This window comes from Poecilia mexicana, unplaced genomic scaffold (assembly GCF_051168715.1).
Source record: "Poecilia mexicana isolate PSO_F unplaced genomic scaffold, ASM5116871v1 scaffold_2, whole genome shotgun sequence".
NCBI lineage: Eukaryota > Metazoa > Chordata > Actinopteri > Cyprinodontiformes > Poeciliidae > Poecilia > Poecilia mexicana.
In genome coordinates, this window is record NW_028263371.1 from 46,863,559 (window position 1) to 46,883,000 (window position 19,442).

Sequence of the window (19,442 nt, forward strand, 5' to 3'; positions counted from 1 at the left end):
AATACCTATGTGAGGTCCTCGGGTATGTGGGAACATTAATGCACAAAACATCATGAGGATCAAAGCATGCAGGAGCCAGGTCAGGGATGAAGTTATATTACAAACAAAATGTCAACCTTTCAAGATCTCATACAGAAACACTGAGCTGCTGACATTCACAGTTGAGAGAATCTGATACAATTTGCTAAAAGCTACGTAAGGGACGCACGCAGCAGACATGTGGAAGAAGATAATTTGTTCAGAATGAGCTTTCAGAAAACTAACACTAATGGAGTCATGCAGAGGGGATTGTTTTCTTATCATTATGTTATAATATGATATACAAATCTACAGTGTCAAAATGTCAAACACATGCAAAGCACTTAATCCTGCTAAGCTGTTTAGTAGTTGCTCATATTGTTGTTTGATTTGAATAACAACAAGATAAAAACATTTATCAGACGGATATGCTAAATTAACAGACACAAGAAAACAAATTAGAACAATCAAAATTTTAGCTTACTCTTTTACAGAAATTGTTTAGTTTGAGGTGGTATCAAAAATGTTTAAGATGAGATGTGGCTGTTGACCAGCAGCTCTATAATTAAAAAAAAAAATGAAAAAGAAAATTAAACTATTTTCTGTTATTGTTAAAAATAAACATAGCTCTTTGTCATAGAAATTACATGAAGGGTACTGATGGAAAAGGCAATTATGTCAACAAGGAGATGAGGACCCAGAACCAGAAATTGGCTCAGAGTTTATACTTTTCTCTTTTGTTAAGGCTCAGTGCAACATTGATGCATGTGGTTGTGTATACCTCAGTTTATAATTGAGTTTTTCCAATTTAATAGTACTTTTGAACTTGATTGCCAGTGAAGGAAAAAAAATACAAAGTACATCTGTTTATATGGATGTACTTGTTTGTAGGACCACAAAATCTCCGCTAAATGAGAAAGGGTTTCAAACACATGTTTTATATTGTTTTCCAAATCATAAGCTGCTTAAAGAAGCATTTAAGAATACACTGAAGAATTTCAGTATCAGCACAAAACAATGACTGTTTGATGTTTAATCAAAATTTTATGTTAAACACACAGAGTTTCCTACATTTCTTACTGTCTCCTTGTTAATCTTTATAATTATGTGAACATAGTTTTACAAATATTCAAGGAGCGTTTTGTACAGTCTTCCTGCAGTGGAAGTGCCTGTGGTGATTCTGCAAGGCTGCCAGTGGGATGCCTGTTAGCATGTTAGTGCACTACATGCAGATTCAGAGGCTACAGGCTAATGCTAATGAGGTGCCAGACTTTTAAATGCTCCTGCAATGAGCCCAAACATTGGTGGGAAACACATTTTGGACAAGCAAACTTCACAAAGACAGTAAGAAAAGTGGTCATTATTGTTTCTTTTTTTATATAACAACACTTTTAGACATAAGTTCCACACTATTGGACTGTTACAATTTCTAAAGCAAATTGTTTCAAGGGTTTTGAACTACCATTTTGTTTTGAAAATCTGACTATAATGGATCCTGTAAACAAGTGAGCAAAAGATTTCTTTAACACCACTGCCATCCAAACTTTTCAACTTTATTAACAACTATCAGTCATGCTTAATGGATTCCTCCACATTTACACTCACAAACCATTAATCTGTTTACTATACTGTTTTCTTTCAGGTGGTAAAATGTAATCTTTTATAGAAGTACGACAGTCCTGTTGAAATCTGAGTGTCATCTTTAATGGTTAAAAGAATGTTATAGGAAAATAGATGCAATACATTTGTGGAACAAGAACACTGTTATTGTGGATAAGTTAAAACCTGATGCATACACACACTCTTGTAAAACTGTCTGAGGAGCCAAAGCATGCAGAAAAGTACCATTTCGGCTGCTTCTACCCACTGACCACTCTATAGCATAACATGTTCCTGTGAGAAAATGTGAGACATCTATATCAAATCTATGCTTTTCTTGATTTACTGTAAAATTTTGTGCCAGTGGTTTTCTTTGTCATTTAACAAGCATGTCTGTCATGAAGAAACATGAAACTTAACATGAACACGGTTTCAGTGTTGCACAGGCTCCATCCATAAAAGAATTATGTTTTTAACTGACCGTTCACAGAATGTGTTTTTTTGTTATCTAATGCTTTGTGTTTGGGAGAATTATAACAACGGAGTGCCAACATTATAAACATATTCTTGAGAACTGAAGAGAATTCAGAACAGTAAACAGCTAACTTTTAAATGTGTCCTCTCCCTTCAGCTACGTGTCTTTTCCTTCCAGTGCATTAAGATTTGTTGATTCTCCATCTGGACATGCAGCTGCTGTGTTCCAGATTTAAAGTCCCACTGTTTAGTGGAGATGAAGAATGAGATACGTGGGAGCTGAGGCTGGAATGTTGCTGGGTTGGTACTGCTGGTCATACCACCTGGTCAGGCCACTCATGGAAAAAGAAAACACATGCAGTAGATGTGCTTCAGTCACACCAGGGAACTTCATATTGATTTACACTGAGCTGCTGGGGACTTAATCTAACGTCAGTTAAGAGATTCATATCTTATCAAAGCAATCATTTTGTTGTACATGCTGTCATACAATAGAACAGTCAGTTGGCTTTCGAAAATTAGGAGTTTTGAAGATGCTTACTGCACAAATTCACTATGCAGAGACCAGGAAGCACCAGTCAGAATATCTCAAAAGATCCAACTCTAAAAAACGTTGCTAATGTTTGCCCTTCTCTCCAACTTGGGGTTACTTTATGTATCACCAATATCACCAACGTGAAAGATGAATGAGTGAAGTAGGTAATATATCTTCTTCTGGATTATTTGTCATTTTTCTACTGGGATATTACATGTCATCTCTTGATTCCTCACTCAAAAAGCTGTCATCTAAATCAACTAATAGAGAAATGTACCTGGATTGTGCCTCAAAGAGCTTTAGTATTGATGTGCGCAATGTATGCTGTTCTGTCTGTACCAACAAAGAAAATCAAAATGTAAAAAATATTCCTAATTGTATCAGTAAACAATTACTCTGAATGTTTTTTTTCTGTTTCTCTTTTTGATGCTTTGTCTATATATTTTAAATTGGAGTCAAAGGACATGTTCATTTTATAGTCTTACTGAACGGCAGACTGTATAGTTAGGGGTAAACTTTCAAAAGGAGTTGCACGTGGATGACATAGATAGCTGAAGAATTATATCAGTGAAAATCAGTTTTCCCATCTTAAAAAAGTTAACCACATGAAATTAAAAAGTGCTTTCATATCTGTTAAAATATTGGTAAAGTTGCAGATTACATTTGTATATAGAGTTTACATTATTCAGATACTAAAATAATATTTCCTAGATAGATTTAAGATATATTTTTCGTTTTCCTCGTTCAGTAGTTATACCGACACTTCTGTAGTAATTTTACATGCCCTAGCTTTCTTTTCAGACCAAGATCATGCATGAAGATATTTTTAATGCTGAATTATTGTAATCTATTTAGCTAACTGCAACCAAAGCCAACCACCGTATTTCCATGTTTGTGTCTGTGCACGCGAGTAGTCTGGTTCAGCCTAACAAACTTCCTATCCAGACAGGAAATGCATTCTTTTGTGCCCAGTCTGGAAATGTGTGTGGATGTTTTCAGTACAATAACTGCCTTTGGAATGCAGCAAACTCCCTGCAAGAGTGTTTGTCAGCAATGAGCTGATTTAGCCTAGTTTAGACAGGTTTCCTTGTTTGCTGTTTTTAGGCTTTACTGAAATAAAGACACGTTTTCTAATTTTTTTATTAATTTATTATATTCAACATAAAGCAACTGTATTTGAATTACACATTTCTGAAGACAAATAAGCATAGAAGTCAATTAAGCAACAGTTTTTGTACACCATTCACCAAATGACAGTTTAGCATGGTAAACAACACACACGCAGCAAGGAATTTACAGTAACAAACATTAACAATGCGCCAATAACGTGGATCAAAAATCAAGCTCTTTAAACAGAACTCCTTGGTCTCACATTAAAAGTCAAAAAGATTTGCACCAACAAGAGTTTTTTCTATTCCTACAGCTAGTAGTCTTTTGTCATCATTTAAGGGGTCGTGACAGGTCGCCACTGCATCGTTGTCACACCAGTACAAGCCTGAGTTCATTTTCATTAGGACTGCGAGGACTCGTACATAAATGAAACTGTAGATAGTGTTCTTCATCTACATTTTGCATTACAGTGCTGGTCATGCAGCCGTAAGGTCACACAGTTAGTCCTTTTTTGGTGTGAGCAGATAGTCCGTCTTAAGTTCATCCACTAGAACCAAATGGATGTCTTCATCTTGGTCTGATCAATAGCTGCAGAGAAAAAAGGAGATTTTTTTTTTTTTTACCAATTGCACATATTAGTGTCCAAGTAAGAAATTGTTGGGGCCACCTATCTGATTCTGAGCTGAACAAAGTCTGGTATATTACATTAAGATCAGGCAAGTAATCCAATAGCAAGTCTGACAGGAGACTTTCCAAACTGAGACTTGGGAAATCTTCAGAACTTACCACCTTTAATTTTGTTGCACAAATTAGTTTCACACAAAATCTATAGGTTTAGGTTTGATGAACTCTTAGTGCATTTAAAGCTGACTAAAATGTCCCGGCTAATAAGACAAATTGATAGTCAGCAACCCTTACCAAAGAAACTGTGTAGTAACTTGAATAGTGTTTGGCCAAGAAAGCAGCAACAGAATTTGCAAGTTTCCAGCCAAACTGAAACATTTAACATTCACTAATGTGGATCAAAAATCAAGCTCTTTAAACAGAACTCTTTGGTCTCAAATTAAAGTAAAAGCCAAAGAGATTTGCACCAACAAGAGTTTTTCTATTTCTACAGCTAGTAGTCTTTTGTCTTTATCTGAGGGGTCGTGGCAGGTCGCCACTGCATCATTATCAGTACAAGCCTGAAGTAATTTCCATTAGGACAGGTTGGGCTGGCTAGCCTAACCTGAGAGCAGGGAAGGTTAACCAGGTTGTTTTAACAATTCAAATTATGTGTTAAATAGATGGGCCGTTTTAAAATACCTGAGTCGTAAGTCTCCAGTGATCCATGCAGGGCCGGAGGGGTCCAGGAGACAGAGGCTGCAGAGATAGGGCTGTTGCTACCGAGATCTAGCTCCGCTTTGCCCCCGTCACTGTGTGGGGAGCTACCAGGGCTGGTGGCAGCTTGACTTTGGCTCCTAACGCCCGGCAGCAGCAATGCATTGAATCTGGGATCCAAAGCTGGGCTGTGGGGTGAGTACGAATGAAGCATGGAGTGATGGTGCCTGGTGTGGATGTGGGGGTGGGACCGTGGGTGCGAGTGGTAGACATCATGAACATTAGGATAGCCACTTGTGGCCTGGGGACTCAGACTGTAGGTCCAGCTGTCAGAGAGTGAAGCTGGAGATGGGATGCTGGCTTGGGAAAGCACATGGCTGGCCCACAGCGCTCCATCTGGATGGCTGAAGGAAACAGGGCTGGAGGAGAACTCTGGGTGGACTGAGGCAGAAACCGATGGCAGACAGGAACTGACTTGAGGTGGGAAAGGACTGCTCCAAGATGAAGTGCCCTGACCATCAGGATGGGAACCACCATCTAAAACAGTCAAAAAATGTTAACACAAAGCCATAGGATTTGTTTTCCCCATCTTCTTTTTTGTTCAGTGAGAAACTTTATATTCTTACCTTTCCATAGGTTGTTAGTGGCTGTGCAAGTGACCTGAGTCACTCTAATGGGCTTGCTCTCAACACTAAAGGAACTGGGTTGACTGAGAGCACGGGAGAAATGTTCGTCCACAACGTCCCCAATGTCGCCTTGAAAGTAGGTGAACAACACACACCGCGAGCTCAAGTATTCTGCCTCAGCTGGTTGAGTACTGTCCTTTAACTCTGATTCAGCAGAGGATCTAGGACTTGATTCAACAGTTGCTGCTGCAGGACTCTGCTGAACAGCCCGATTGTTCTGCAACATCCCTCTCATTCCTCCCTGAGGTGGCTCCTGCTGCTCTGTACACTCCTGCATCTTGTAAGCACTTAACTTCCTCTGGAGGAGAGAACCAAGAAAAAGACAAAGAAATGTATAGACAAACAAATTGGTTCTAGACCAGTGTTTCTCAACCCTGGTCCTCACCCCCCCCCCTGTCCTGCATGTTTTAGGTGTTTCCCTTCTGCCACACACCTGAATTGTATCTCTGGGTGATTAACAGGCTTCTGCAGCACTTGATGGTCATGTAACCATTTGAATCAGCTGTTCTGGAAAAGAGGCACATCTAAAACATGCAGAGCAGGGGGAGGTGGGTCGGTGGATCGGTGAGGACCAGGGTTGAGAAACACTGGTCTAGACCTTGAAAACTATAGACAGAATAGATTTAAAATGTTCTGTGGTGCTAATATAAGTGGAATAAACTTGAATATTTTACCAACATAACATATTCAAGTCACACCACCAGTTAGGGGTCAGGTGGGCAAAGTCCACAATGAAATAATGATATTGGGAAATCAAGCAATGGTGAAGTTTTCAAATATTGCAACATGCTGCAATGTTTTTTTTTTTCATCATGGAAAATATTTACACTTTTTAACACCTTTGCCTCTCAACTATTATTACAATGTTCCCAATACTCTCATTGGCCATTAGCATATTTGGTGCTGCATTCTATAATTTATGGATCTACTGCAGTGACCCTTCATTCAACAGGCTGAATGTCTTGTTGTTAAGTAAAGCATGAACTGCTGAGCCTAATGTCTAACACACATTGTGTTCTGATGTGCACTATCAACAATGTATACACTTACTTATTAAATACAATTTCTTAAAAATTTTGGGATATAATATGCAGTCTTAATGTACACTCCTATTAACACTGCAAGACAGTTTTGAGTGGATGTTTTTTTTTTTTTTTTTTTTAGCTTTAATTAAAGAAAGAAAAAGACAAACTTTGGTGAGTGGTAATATGTATTTGTTGATGTTAATGTGTTTTCTTTTTTGTCCTTCATTATTCCAGTTTATGTCATTGACTGTTGGTCTGTCGCCTAAAAGATGACAGGATCACTTATTTATGTCATAAATTTAGGAGAGCAACAGAATTATAAACTGGTTGACACTAACATTTGCACGTGTCAGAAAAGATATGCACTTGAAAACATGAATTTATGTTTTAAAAACTTCTAAAGACAAACACGTTTATTTTTTTAAATAAACTTTAACAAACTTCTGAAATTCTGTCGTAGCTTTTGGTTTTGGTGTCATATCTCAAGAATATCAACCAACCCTAACCAAACTTTTTTGGAGAAGTGTCTGCCATTAATAACTTGTTTTACTAAAGCAATCTAGGAGTCGTGTGAAGATAACTTTTTTTATTCACAAACTGCATTCCAGCTATTTGTCATGCTATGGTCCACATTCCTATGCGAGTGACTGGCTGTCATTACATCACTGTTTGACCGCAGGATTAATCGCTCTGTGTCATTACGCCTGACCTGAAGTGAATACAGAATCCTAGATTGGAATTTTATCATTGAAAAGTCAAATCAAAGGCGACAGATATGAAGATGCTGCCTGTATTACTCCTAGTTTAGCTTTTCAAAGCTTAATAGTCACAATTATAAAATTCAGATCTTAAATCCCCATTACCATAGCTTTTCAGGAAATAATAATTTTCTTAAATCTGAATTAAAACTCCGAGAGAAAGTAAATAAAAGCCCTTGTCTCTTGCGCAAATAAAAAAAAGTACTTGTATCAGCGTCTCACCTGTTGTTGCTGCTGATGGTGGTTATAGTATGTCGCCTTGTACGCAGCTGCGGGGAGGTAGTGCGCTCCATAGCTTTGGTGGTACATCACATCCAGGCAACTCATAGCGAGGAAGCCAATCACTTTCGAAAGATAGAGAAAGTCACATGAAAGCAAGAAAAGAGCCGAGAACAACTCTCCTTGAGACTTTAGACGGGCGGTGTCCTCCGAGCCTGCAGCGGCTCCATATATGCCCAATCGCATACAATGGCCATGCCGTCCAGTTTGCATACAAACAATGCGCCTCCCTGCTGTGCGCTCCACCAGCACCACCCGGGGCTATGAAATGAATCTAAACGGTGTAAGACTCACGGTATATCCGGGAACATTCTTTCCTGACAACTTCCCAGATTGCTTTTGATCGAGAACGAATTCCGTTCTGTCTTTTTCTCTCCTTCTGTTTTGAAGGGGAGTTATATTTAGAGAGGGCTGTGGCCATTACGCACGCCCACCGGGGAAGGGCCTGCGATAGAGAATGTCTAAACTGTTGGTTTCCAACTCAGCAAAGTGGACAGGTGCAGCTCAACTTTTAAGAATATTGTCAGACAGTTTATGTCATAAATGCATATCAAAAAGTGCAACTCATTTATTATACGGCTTTTGTGTCTGTTAGATTTGATGATTGTGGTATACAAAAAATTAAAGCTCAAAATGAAGCACCTCAGAAATTTAGATTTTTAGATTGCGTTTCTGGAGCACTCTGTCACTCAAGGAATTTAACTCTCAGTAGGAACTGAGGTGTATGTGGTGGGCAGTGGTTAACAAGAAAATCACTGTTGGTGGTGACTTATTTATACTGTGGTATGTTCAGCTCCAAAACACCTGGGAATGGCCTCAAACCCAACTTTACTCTTTTCCAGTTCTAAACTAATATTAAGCCACAGTCACATGTCATTACAGAAACACTGTAACAAAAAAACCTACTAACGTGTCCTTAAGGGGATATTCAGTTGTGAAGTCAAATTTTGACTTAAAATTTGAATTTTCCAAATAATAATTGCTTTTTCAACAAATCTTGTGAAGCAAAATGTTGTGTACATGTTTTTTTTGTTGATCAAAATATGTGTACTAAATTTTAGTCTAAACGAAATAAAAACCATAAAGTTTTGAAAATTATTTTTAAGTACCCCAGATGTATTAGTTCAAAAATGCATGTTCTATTTTTGTGTAAAAAGTTACCCAGTTTTTAAACTGGGTAAAACCACCAACTTCCTTAAGCAAAAAGTGCAGTCAATCCATAAAATCTTTTGCTTTATGGATTGGGAAATCCCTAAATTTATTGTACTTCGGGTAAACGTCTAAAAGTCCAAGAAACTCTGAAAATCAGTTATTACATACATTAATAAAGTAATTATAACCAAAACCAAGTACAGAAACATCTATGAATATAAACAGTGTGTGTGGTTGCTGATGTTTTCTCCTGGGCTGTTTGGACTCATTGATTTACTGAGCTGTACTATCTGCTGCCACCTATTGATGAGATATGATATAACAATTCATCAATTTGACCCATGTGCTCACTATGCACCTTATAAAGTAAATTTGGTGAAATGGTAATGAAAATAAAATATGTTTTACTAAATATGATGTCACAAACTGTAATTTGTACTACACAAAGCAAAGTTATTTCTGGGACAAGCATAATCTTCTTCAAATACGGTACATATTGTGAAACTTTAAGTTTATTTTCAACTTTGTGGTTACTGGAAAATGCAGATGGTATTATTATTCTTTAAATGTTCCAAGTAACAAACCATACTAAGATACTCAAACTTAATTTAAAATGAAAATAAACAGAAATAATTTAGATAAGAGTAAAAAGTGGGAACATATTTTTCAAAAATAAACAAAAAATGAATAAACAAATGTGACCCACCTTTCCATTGTTCAAATAAGAACTTCTTGTCTAAATCACAGAAATTAATTTTCCGTTGTCAGCTGCATTCATCTACATTTTATCACACACTATAGGGTCTGAGGAAAGATTAATATGTAAGGAGCGCAAAAGGAAGATTTATTATTTATATGTAGCCTATGCACTACAATGAATGCTGACACTTTTGTTAGCAGATGTGAAGACACTTCTGGGACTTGAACAGTAACAATCTCATCAATTTCACTTATGTTTGATTCACTTTGATGACACAGAGGAAAGCTGAATTATTCAGGCCACATGTTGAAAGTGTGTGGTGTCACTGACAGAAAAAAAAAAACGCTTGTAAAAAGAGACAGAAATATGTTTGAAGCAACAGAAGCAGATAAAGCTGTGAAACCATAGTTTTGTGTTGAATTTGTTTCTGACTGAAAGTGCTTTGCAAATGTATTCCCATTCTTTAAGCATACTATTACCTTCCAGCAACAAACTTTTGTGTATTTTATTTGGGACTGTATGCAGTGTGATCTGTACGGCGAAGAAATTGGTATCAATTTCTTCGCCTCAAGATTCCGAGTTGCAGCAAGATTCCGAGTTGAATTGTTAGGATGTACAATAAGAAGGTATAAAAGACCCTTTCTCTCTGAATCTACTGTCCTGTACCAACGTACAGGCCAAACATGTGAACAGGTAAAGCACACATGTTTTGACTAACACAAACATGTGTGTTTGGGTCAAAATTAAAGTCCCTTCCAACGTTTGTGGTGAACTTAAACCAGATTACTTCTGGCTTTTCTTCAGGAGTGGCAGATTTTTGGAGTGTACAACTAATAGCTGCAGTGCTACAGAGTTCCCTACCTCTGCAGCTCTTTCTCTGGTTGATGCTGAGCAACATGTTAGTTTATGTGGACAACCATATTTTGATATACTTGGTGTTTACAATTTACAATTTGCAGTCTTTAAAGGTTTTTTTTTTAAATGATCAATATCCGAAGCAGATCTCTTGCGAAAAAGTGTATTGTTCCAGTGAATAGAGGCAGCTACTGCAAATGCACTGCCATCTCTACTTTTTATGTTTAATCTGGGAAAAACAAGGAACATTTGGTTATCATATCTTAGGATTCGCAATGGGATGAAAGGTCATGGAGAAACTAATAGGATCTTGAGCCAGTGAAACAAAGCCAGCACCCCAGTTGGCAGGTAACTGTCAGTAGTTAGCTGCCAACAATTTCAAAATTTGAAAAAAAAATTCAAGAAATAATACAAATTATTGCAGATATTTTCAGGATCTGAAAAATAGAAAGAATTAATCTGTCTTGTAATGAATGAGAATAAAGATTGTCAATATAATTGGAAGTAAAAGTAGGGCAAAAGATTAAATATTAAACTAATGAAAATATTTTGATGAAACGTCACTTTGATGGAGTTCATTCATAAGGAGGGCAGTGGAACTGTGCAGGAAGTATCAAACCTGTGTAAAGTTCACAGTGCACATTACAGCACACAAATATGCACAAACTGTCTTGAGACAACCCTCTGGACCTCAGGGGGGGTTTCCACAAAACATCTGGAGCAGTTGGCGCCTCCACTCCTTTGCTCCTTAATGAGGCACAGAGAAGATTATTAGTGGTGGGTTTAGAGGGAAAAGCAGAGGGAGGAGAAGGGAAAGGACTAGAATTAAAGAGAGGGGAATTGTTTGCTTTTCCATCAAAGTGTCAGAAAGACCTCCAGTGCTTTTAGATCTAAAGAAACTTTATGCTTTTATTTAGCTTCCACCAACACAGATCACAGACGTATTTGAAGGAAACAAGGATCCGGTTTTGGGGATCCATCCCAAGGAACCAAAAAACAGCTCTCAAGGGTTTTGTCCTAGATACTGTGTAACTCTCGAAGGTAAAAGAAGATCAACGCCACTCTTTGAATCTTCACACTTTGAAACCGTCACAACAAAAACATTATTCTTAATGGGGTCACAGCATTGTCCCCCCCCCCCCACCCTTCAAGTAAAGCTGGTTTTAATAATAATAAAACAAAAATATCTCATATACTTCATACCTAATGAGCAGGTGTGTAATAACTCTGAGGTCTGTTGATGATTACATCTCACATTAGGCAGACTGCAGGATCAGGAATTTTTTGCTGTAGCTGCTCGGATTCTTTTGCCCCGGAGAGTCCATTGCGGTGTACACCTGCTTGTGTTTACTCTGAAGATGGCAGTATAATGATGATGATAACACTTATTACAAATACGAGATGAAAATGATTAACAATGTTCAGATATGCACGTAGTTCCTATATTGTAAATCAACACTCTTTTGTCATCAATAAGGGAGATTTTTCAATGACTATTTTTAGTGTTAAATGATAAAACGACAATGCAACAGAAGGACGTATTGGTCCATTGTTTATATTTATTATAAACTTAAAATGGGGAAAATAGCATTAGTCATGGATAATGTTTCCTATCCAGAATGCCTTTGGTATATTTGTCTAAAGTTCCTCCATAAAGGAAACAATTCATAATATTTGTATCTAAAACATTAGACATATGAACACCCTAGGCCGCAGTTCAATGATCGATTTTGTCATCGTTTCATCGGATCTGGGACCGTATGTCTTGGACACTCGGGTGAAGAGGGGTGCGGAGCTATCCACTGACCACTACCTGGTGGTGAGTTGGCTCCGGTGGTGGGGGAGGAAGCCGGTCAGACCTGGCAGGCCGTATAGTGAAGGTCTGCTGGGAACGTCTGGCGGAGTCCCCTGTGAGACGGAGTTTTAACTCCCATCTCCGGCAGAACTTCTAACACGTTCCGGGGGAAGTGGGGGACATTGAGTCTGAATGAACCATGTTCCGTGCCTCCATTGCTGAGGCGGCTTATTGGAGCTGCGGCCGCAAGGTTGTTGATGCCTGTCGCGGCGGCAACCCTCTAACCCGTTGATGGACACCTTCGGTGAGGGATGCTGTCTAGCTGAAGAAGGAGTCCTATCAGGCCTTTTTGGCTTGTGGGACTCCAGAAGCAGCTGATGGGTACCGGCGGGTGAAGCGGCATGTGGCTCGGGTGATTGCTGAGGACAAAACTAGGGCGTGGGAGGAGTTTGGAGAGGCCATGGAGAAAGACTTCCATACGGCTTCAAGGCGATTCTGGTCCACCATCCGGCGTCTCAGGAGGGGGAAGCAGTGCAGCACCAACACTGTTTATAGTGGGGATGATGTGCTGCTGACCTCAACTCGGGACGTTGTGGGCCGGTGGGCGGAATACTTCGAAGACCTCCTCAATCCCACCAACATGCCTTCTGCTGAGGAAGCTGAGCCTGGGGACTCTGGGTTGGGCTCTCCAATCTCTGGGGACGAGGTCGCCGAGGTGGTGAAAAAGCTCCTCGGTGGCAGGGCCCCGGGGGTGGATGAGATCCGCCCGGAGTTCCTTAAGGCTCTGAATGTTGTAGGGTTGTGTTGGCTCACGCAACTCTGCAATATCGCATGGACATCGGGGGCAGTTCCTCTGGATTGGCAGACTGGGGTGGTGGTCCCCCTATTTAAAAAGGGGGACCGGAGGGTGTGCTCAAATTACAGGGGGGTCACACTCTTAAGCCTCCCTGGTAAAGTCTATTCAGGGGTTCTGAAGAGGAGGGTCCATCGGATAGTCAAACCTCGGATTCAGGAAGAGCAGTGTGGTTTTCGTCCTGGTCGTGGAACACTGGACCAGCTCTACACCTTCTACATGTGTTTTGTGGACTTGAAGAAGGCGTTCGATTGTGTCCCTCAGGAGGCCTTGTGGGGTGTTCTCCGGGAGTATGGGGTACCAGGCCCTTTGATATGGGCTGTCAGGTCCCTGTATGACCGGTGTCAGAGTCTGGTCCGCATTGCCGGCAGTAAGTCAGGCTCGTTTCCAGTGAGAGTTGGACTCCGCCAAGGCTGACCTTTGTCACTGATTCTGTTCCTTACTTTCATGGACAGAATTTCTAGGCGCACCCGAGGTGTTGAGGGGATCTGTTTAGGTGGCCTTGGGATCGCATCTCTGCTTTTTGCGGATGATGTGGTCCTGTTGGCTTCATCGGGACGTGATCTGCAGCTCTCGTTGGAGCGGTCGCGGACGAGTGTGAAGCGTCCGGGATGAGGCTCAGTGCCTCCAAATCCGAGTCCATGGTCTTGAGCCGGAAAAGGGTAGAGTGCCTTCTCCAGGTCAGGGGTGTTGTCCTGCCTCAAGTGGAGGAGTTCAAGTATCTGGGGATCTTGTTCACGAATGAGGGAAGAAGGAAGCGGGAGATTGACAGGCGGATTGGTGCAGCATCTGCCGTGAAGCGTGCGCTGTACTGGTCCGTCGTGGTGAAGAGAGAGCTGAGTCAAAAAGCGAAGCTCTCGATTTACCGGTTGATCTATGTTCCTACCCTCATCTATGGTCATGAGCTTTGGGTCATGACCGAAAGAACGAGGTCCCGGATACAAGCGGCTGAAATGGGTTTCCTCCGCAGGGTGGCTGGGCTCTCCCTTAGAGATATGGTGAGAAGCTCGGTCATCTGGGAGGGACTCAGAGTAGAGCCGCTGCTCCTCCACGTCGAGAGGAGCCAGTTGAGGTAGCTCGCGCATCTGGTCAGGATCCTGGATGCCCCCCTGGTGAGGTGTTCCGGGCACGTCCCACCAGGAGGAGGCCCCGTGGAAGACCCAGGACACGCTGGAGGGACTATGTCTCTCGGCTGGCCTGGGAACGCCTTGGGGTTCCCCCGGAGGAGCTGGAAGAAGTGGTTGGGGAAAGGGAAGTCTGGGCCTCCCTTCTGAAGCTGCTGCCCCTGCGACCCGATCCCGGATAAGCGGCAGAAAATGGATGGATGGATATGAACAGTTAACTCAAGGATCTAGTAAGGAAACGCTGAGAGTTATTGGTGTTATTGGTTGTATTTGTCTCACTGACTGGCCCTCATGTTACTTTGTATGCATTTCTATTGTGTGAGATTTCACCAAATTAGGCCAGATGCACTTTCGACTCCAGATGGCATTGTGCCCGAAAGAGGGATTGTAGCAAGCTATCAATATTTATGCTGTAGAGAAGAAAGGAAAATATTCGAGCAAACAGTTTGCACACTGATGGTTTGTGTTATGTGTGGTTTGTGTGCAGCTTTGCTTTGTAAATCTGAAGGCTTAAAGCTATCTTCAAGTCTTTTGGTAATGATCACGTTTGTGTAAACACATATTTCCAAAACTACGTGGCCCATGAAAGAGAGAGGAAGACAAGTGTGAAGTGTCAAGCCCTTTAAAAGTCAGCTGCAAAAACAAAAGCACTAAAACACATACACAATAACAACACTAACTAGCCACTTAATTGGGTACACCTGTTCAATTGTTTGCTAATATTAACAGTGCAGTCAGCCATTCCTATGGTAACAAGTTCAAGCATCTTGATGTGAGGAAGGCAATTTCCTGAAGTTTCAATTACTTCAAGAAGAAAAGATTTAACCTTGAGAGTTAGTTTTGCCTGACAATCCCATTAGATCAGCAGCAAAGCTGAGAGCAGCTTGTCTGGCACCAGCAACCAAAGTTCAATGTTCAAAATCACATAGAGTGGATTGACTAAAAATAACTTATAATCCAGGGATTGGATGTTGTGTGGACAAAGTGCCTTTTAAGGTTAAGGAGAACAGGTAATCTGCTTCAAGATGACACAAAAGGAACAATATCTCAAAACATCCACCCATTTATATCTATTTAACGTTGTAGATTTCTAGAGGGGCTGGTAACTGTATCATGGCCCCAGCAATCATTCGGCATGAATGGATGCCATTTTAAAACCATGAATATTTTTCTTCTACCCAGAGTAAAGATCACCAATAATGCTTCTAGACAAAAATTAGTAAGGCATTTTGGTGTCTGATCATCTTCTATTACCTCAAAACTGTGACTTTCAAACAGAGATAAGTAGGTACAGGACAGTGCATTCAGAGAGTTAGGGTCTTTTATACCTTCCAGCTATGTAATTTTAAACCAGTAGACAAAACAAATAATTTCTCAAATGTCAACATTAAATGATTTCATGGGTTCAGTATCCTCTGTTTTGAACTGTCTTCATGTGGAGAGGAGTCTAACAATTAATTCATCTCAAAGAACAAAAATATTTGCAATTTTGGGATTTCAATGATCATCAATAAGGTTTGAACAAAAAAAAAAAAAAAAAAAAGAGTCCCAGCTTTTAAAAGACCTAAATATGAGTCTTGATGTGTAATTGAGTTTCAGGATGATATATAACAACCTGGTGGTGTCATTTGCACTTTAATGAAGAAAAGAGTCATTTGTAAGTTAATGGAAACAAAATTTAAATGTCAAGCTGAGGAAAAAAAACAAAACAAAAGCACTTACAGAGTATCCATTAGCTCCCTGATTGGGTTTTATTGTTCTCACCATTTTTGCAGTTTCTAGACGTAAATGAGATTTTTAATTGTGTTCTTTGGAAAAAGAAAAGTACATCTTTTTTTTTTACACTTTGCATGCTCATGTGTTGGTACCAATGAAATCTGGCCATTCTAGAGCAACCATCGGACATGAAGTTCAGAGTCGCCCCACTGACCTTGTTTAAAAAGCGTATAATTACACAGTCCATCCTCCAGCTTTAGTTCCCATTCTGCATGTGTAAAGATAATGGCAGCTACTCAGGCTACCAGGAAGAAGTTAATGAAATGATGGAGACTCAAAGGCAGGGTCACAGCAGAGAAGAACAACTCACTTCACTGATGTTGCTCCTCTTCGGAGGGTCACTTCAGGAAAAAAGTTTTCTTTTAAACAAAATGACCATGGATTTAAAAGTTAAATAGGACGGTTCACGGCAAATGTTAAGTAATAAGTTGATGTTTACACCAGACATTTGAATTTATGCTGCTGAGATGTGTGAAATTAATCATGAGTTGACTTCGAATAGGATTTTGCGGTTAACTGTTAGTGTTTAAAATTTTAATGGATTTTTTTTTGTTTAAAAGACCGACGTATTACGAGTTGATATCTTGTGTGACTGTAATAAAGTGCTGTCCAGCATGCAGTCTGAATAAAAAAAAAACATGAAGGAAATACGCAGAGGTTATTTTTTGCAGGCAATAATGTGAAGGTGATATGTATGATTATTTTGTTTTTGTGCCTCAGTCACAAATATTAAAACAACATTATGTTACATTCTGTGACTCAATTGTATTACTTATTGCAAATTAATATGATAGACCAACATAAACAATCATATCATGGTGAATTTAAAGGAAATCTAGGCTTGCTTCTTAAAATCTAGCATAAATCTGAAAAGTGTGACATGCATTTGTATGTCTGAGTGTACACCTTGAAGATCAACCTTTCCCTTCAATTACAAATGTTGTATTTTTTGGTAGGTTTGCATATGTAAGAACTGAACTGTCAGTACATTGTTATTTGGAGAACATCAAAGACACAAATCCACTAGCTCTAGACTTTGACTGAGCCATTCTAACACATGCAAGCTGGGCCATTCAAGGTGAACCAGTCTAATATCTTTTGTGGCATCTAAGAGGTGTGTGTCAGCATTGCCCTGCATTTAGCCCCATACGCCAATCCATTACCTCTGCCATGCTTTTCTATGCCCACAGAAGAAAGGCCTCCCTACATTTCTATGCTGCCAAGACCAAATTTTTGTGTGGGAATTGTTTGCATTAGAGGTCTGTTACCATGAACCACAAAGCTAGCAACAAACCTCTAAAACACTCTGAGGGTTAGTATGAGAGTAAAGGTAACCAAATATAAAATATTTGGACACTATACTTTTCAGATTTTTATAAGTAAAATGGTTTTAAAACCGTTTATCATTTTCATACATCATAAAACAAAATAAATGAACAAATAAGTAGGCTCTCTTACTCAGTGGCTGTAATGTGACAAAGTGTGACAGAAATTCCAAGGGTCTGAATACTTTTTAAGGCACAGTGCAGGTCTATTGTATAATTTGGTGAAAGCCTAATGGTCTTTCAAACATTGTTTCACTGAGATTTGGAACTATGATTTCTCTCACTGCACAGCATAGCCACCTATCTTATTATTAAATCCTCCCACATCTAACGTTGTAGACCTCATCCCCGTTCTCCAGACTGAAGGACTCGTCCTCTATTGCCCTTCCAGGCTTAATGACTCTAATTCCCTCATGCTAATGGTTCGTCTGATCCTGGACCCCTACTGGGACCACCAGCCCACTTCTTGTATTTGCAGCCTGGCTCGGGGGCAAGAAGGACCATGGACCAGAGAGAAGGAAGAGAGAGTTTAAAAAAAGAGTTCTGGTTTGACACGTGTAGGGCATACTCTAAAACAGATTGGCATCCCCAGGCAAAAAAGAACCTGTAGGAAAAAAAAAAGAGCGTGTCATTGAATGGTATAACCGAGTGGGTGCCCCACTGAGTGTGAAATCCAAAAAAGGTGCCAGCAGCAGATTTAAACAATAACACCTTACTGTTTGACCTTACTCACCAAACCAGCAAGCCTTTAGGATGTGTATGTGAATGTGTGTGCATGTCTATGGCTCATCACTGGTCATTTGTATGTAACTCCACAACTGCATCCAAGCACTACATCTTCTATTTCTTTTTTTTTTTTCTGTGGTTCTTGTGTGTGTGTGTGTGGGTGTGTGTGGCATGGGAGGCTGGGGAAGCCGGGAGTGGCAGTGGTGATGAGCAAACACTACAGGGTGAAATAATCTCTCATTACTCGCTATTCCCCGATGCTACGCTGCGTCGGTGAGCGCAAGTACATTTGTCCCACGGGCAAAGAAGAGTGGAGTCACTCACTCGATTTATTAGACCATCCCAAATTCCCCTGCCTTGCGCCTTCCCCGCTGCTTCCTTTTCCTCCCTCCTGCTCTCGCAGACACCTGCTGTCACCCATATGTCCTGTTTCCTCTCCATCACTTTGTTTATGATCAAATAAACACGTCTCACTTTTTACTTAAATTCTCAAATAGACTGTTTTAAAACAGGATTATTCCACTTCTCTGATTTATTGCTTTTAAAAATCTTTAATCGTTGTAAATAGGCGTACAGCTAAACAAGAAGAAGTAGCTTACCTGAAACAATTTTGTTTAGTAAATATGCAAAATTAAAATTAAAATGCCTATTTAGGTTGTGCCAAAACATAATGTGCAAACAGTATCAGCTGAAATTATGTTGTCATTCAAAGGAAACACCTCAAAACAATACATGAATATACTTGCTTTAATTTTACATTTCACTCCATATCCATGAAAAAGTACATAAAAAGTCTTGAAAGAAGTTAATTTATTTTTAGACAGTCCCACCTGACAATAAAATTTTGGAAAATAATAACCTTTACTTCTATTCCTTTTATTCAATGGGGGTAAATAAAAACAAAAATAAAAAATACAAATAATTCTTTGTACGTTAAATTAAAAATTTAGGATCTATTCCGATGTGAACCTATTTGCTTTCAAGTGCCATACAAACCTGTGATAAAGAGCATAGCTCCCTCAACCCGTCCAGTTAGATGATTTAAATATAGTGACTTTTTCCAAAACATGTGGCCAATCGACACAGAAATGGTTTAACACAAACAAAATCCAGCTTCTCCATTGCCATTTCAGTCTGCAGAGCAAAGTCCTTTAGAAAACCTGAGCGATGAGCTGAATAGCAAATAGTATAAGATAGGACTTGAAACTGTGGACGATCTAGAGTAGGGGTCTTCAACTGCAGTCCTCGAGGGATGGTGTCCTGCAACTTGTAAGATGGGTTTCTGATTCATTGACACACCTGAGTCAAATTATCAGAACAAAATGTTACAAG

General features: G+C 39.8%; 1 protein-coding gene across 1 annotated transcript; it reads right to left on the reverse strand.

Moving 5' to 3' along the window:
- Positions 1–3,752: 3,752 nt before the first annotated feature.
- Positions 3,753–8,280, reverse strand: vgll3 (vestigial-like family member 3). Its single transcript, XM_015011379.2, has 4 exons — positions 7,748–8,280; positions 5,683–6,040; positions 5,042–5,593; positions 3,753–4,324 (listed from the first exon to the last, which is right to left on the reverse strand). The coding sequence occupies exons 1-4, from the start codon at positions 8,015–8,017 to the stop codon at positions 4,284–4,286; spliced, it is 1,221 nt and encodes a 406-aa protein (XP_014866865.1). The 5' UTR covers positions 8,018–8,280; the 3' UTR covers positions 3,753–4,283.
- Positions 8,281–19,442: the final 11,162 nt, after the last annotated feature.

Excerpts from the sequence above, each read along its gene's own strand:
- vgll3 (XM_015011379.2), bottom strand. The coding sequence starts at position 8,017 with ATGCAAACTGGACGGCATGGCCATTGTATGCGATTGGGCATATATGGA. Across the intron at positions 5,594-5,682 it reads CACTAACAACCTATGGAAAG|ATGGTGGTTCCCATCCTGAT; the intron begins GTAAGAATATAA and ends TGACTGTTTTAG. Across the intron at positions 4,325-5,041 it reads ACTGGAGACTTACGACTCAG|CTATTGATCAGACCAAGATG; the intron begins GTATTTTAAAAC and ends TTTTCTCTGCAG.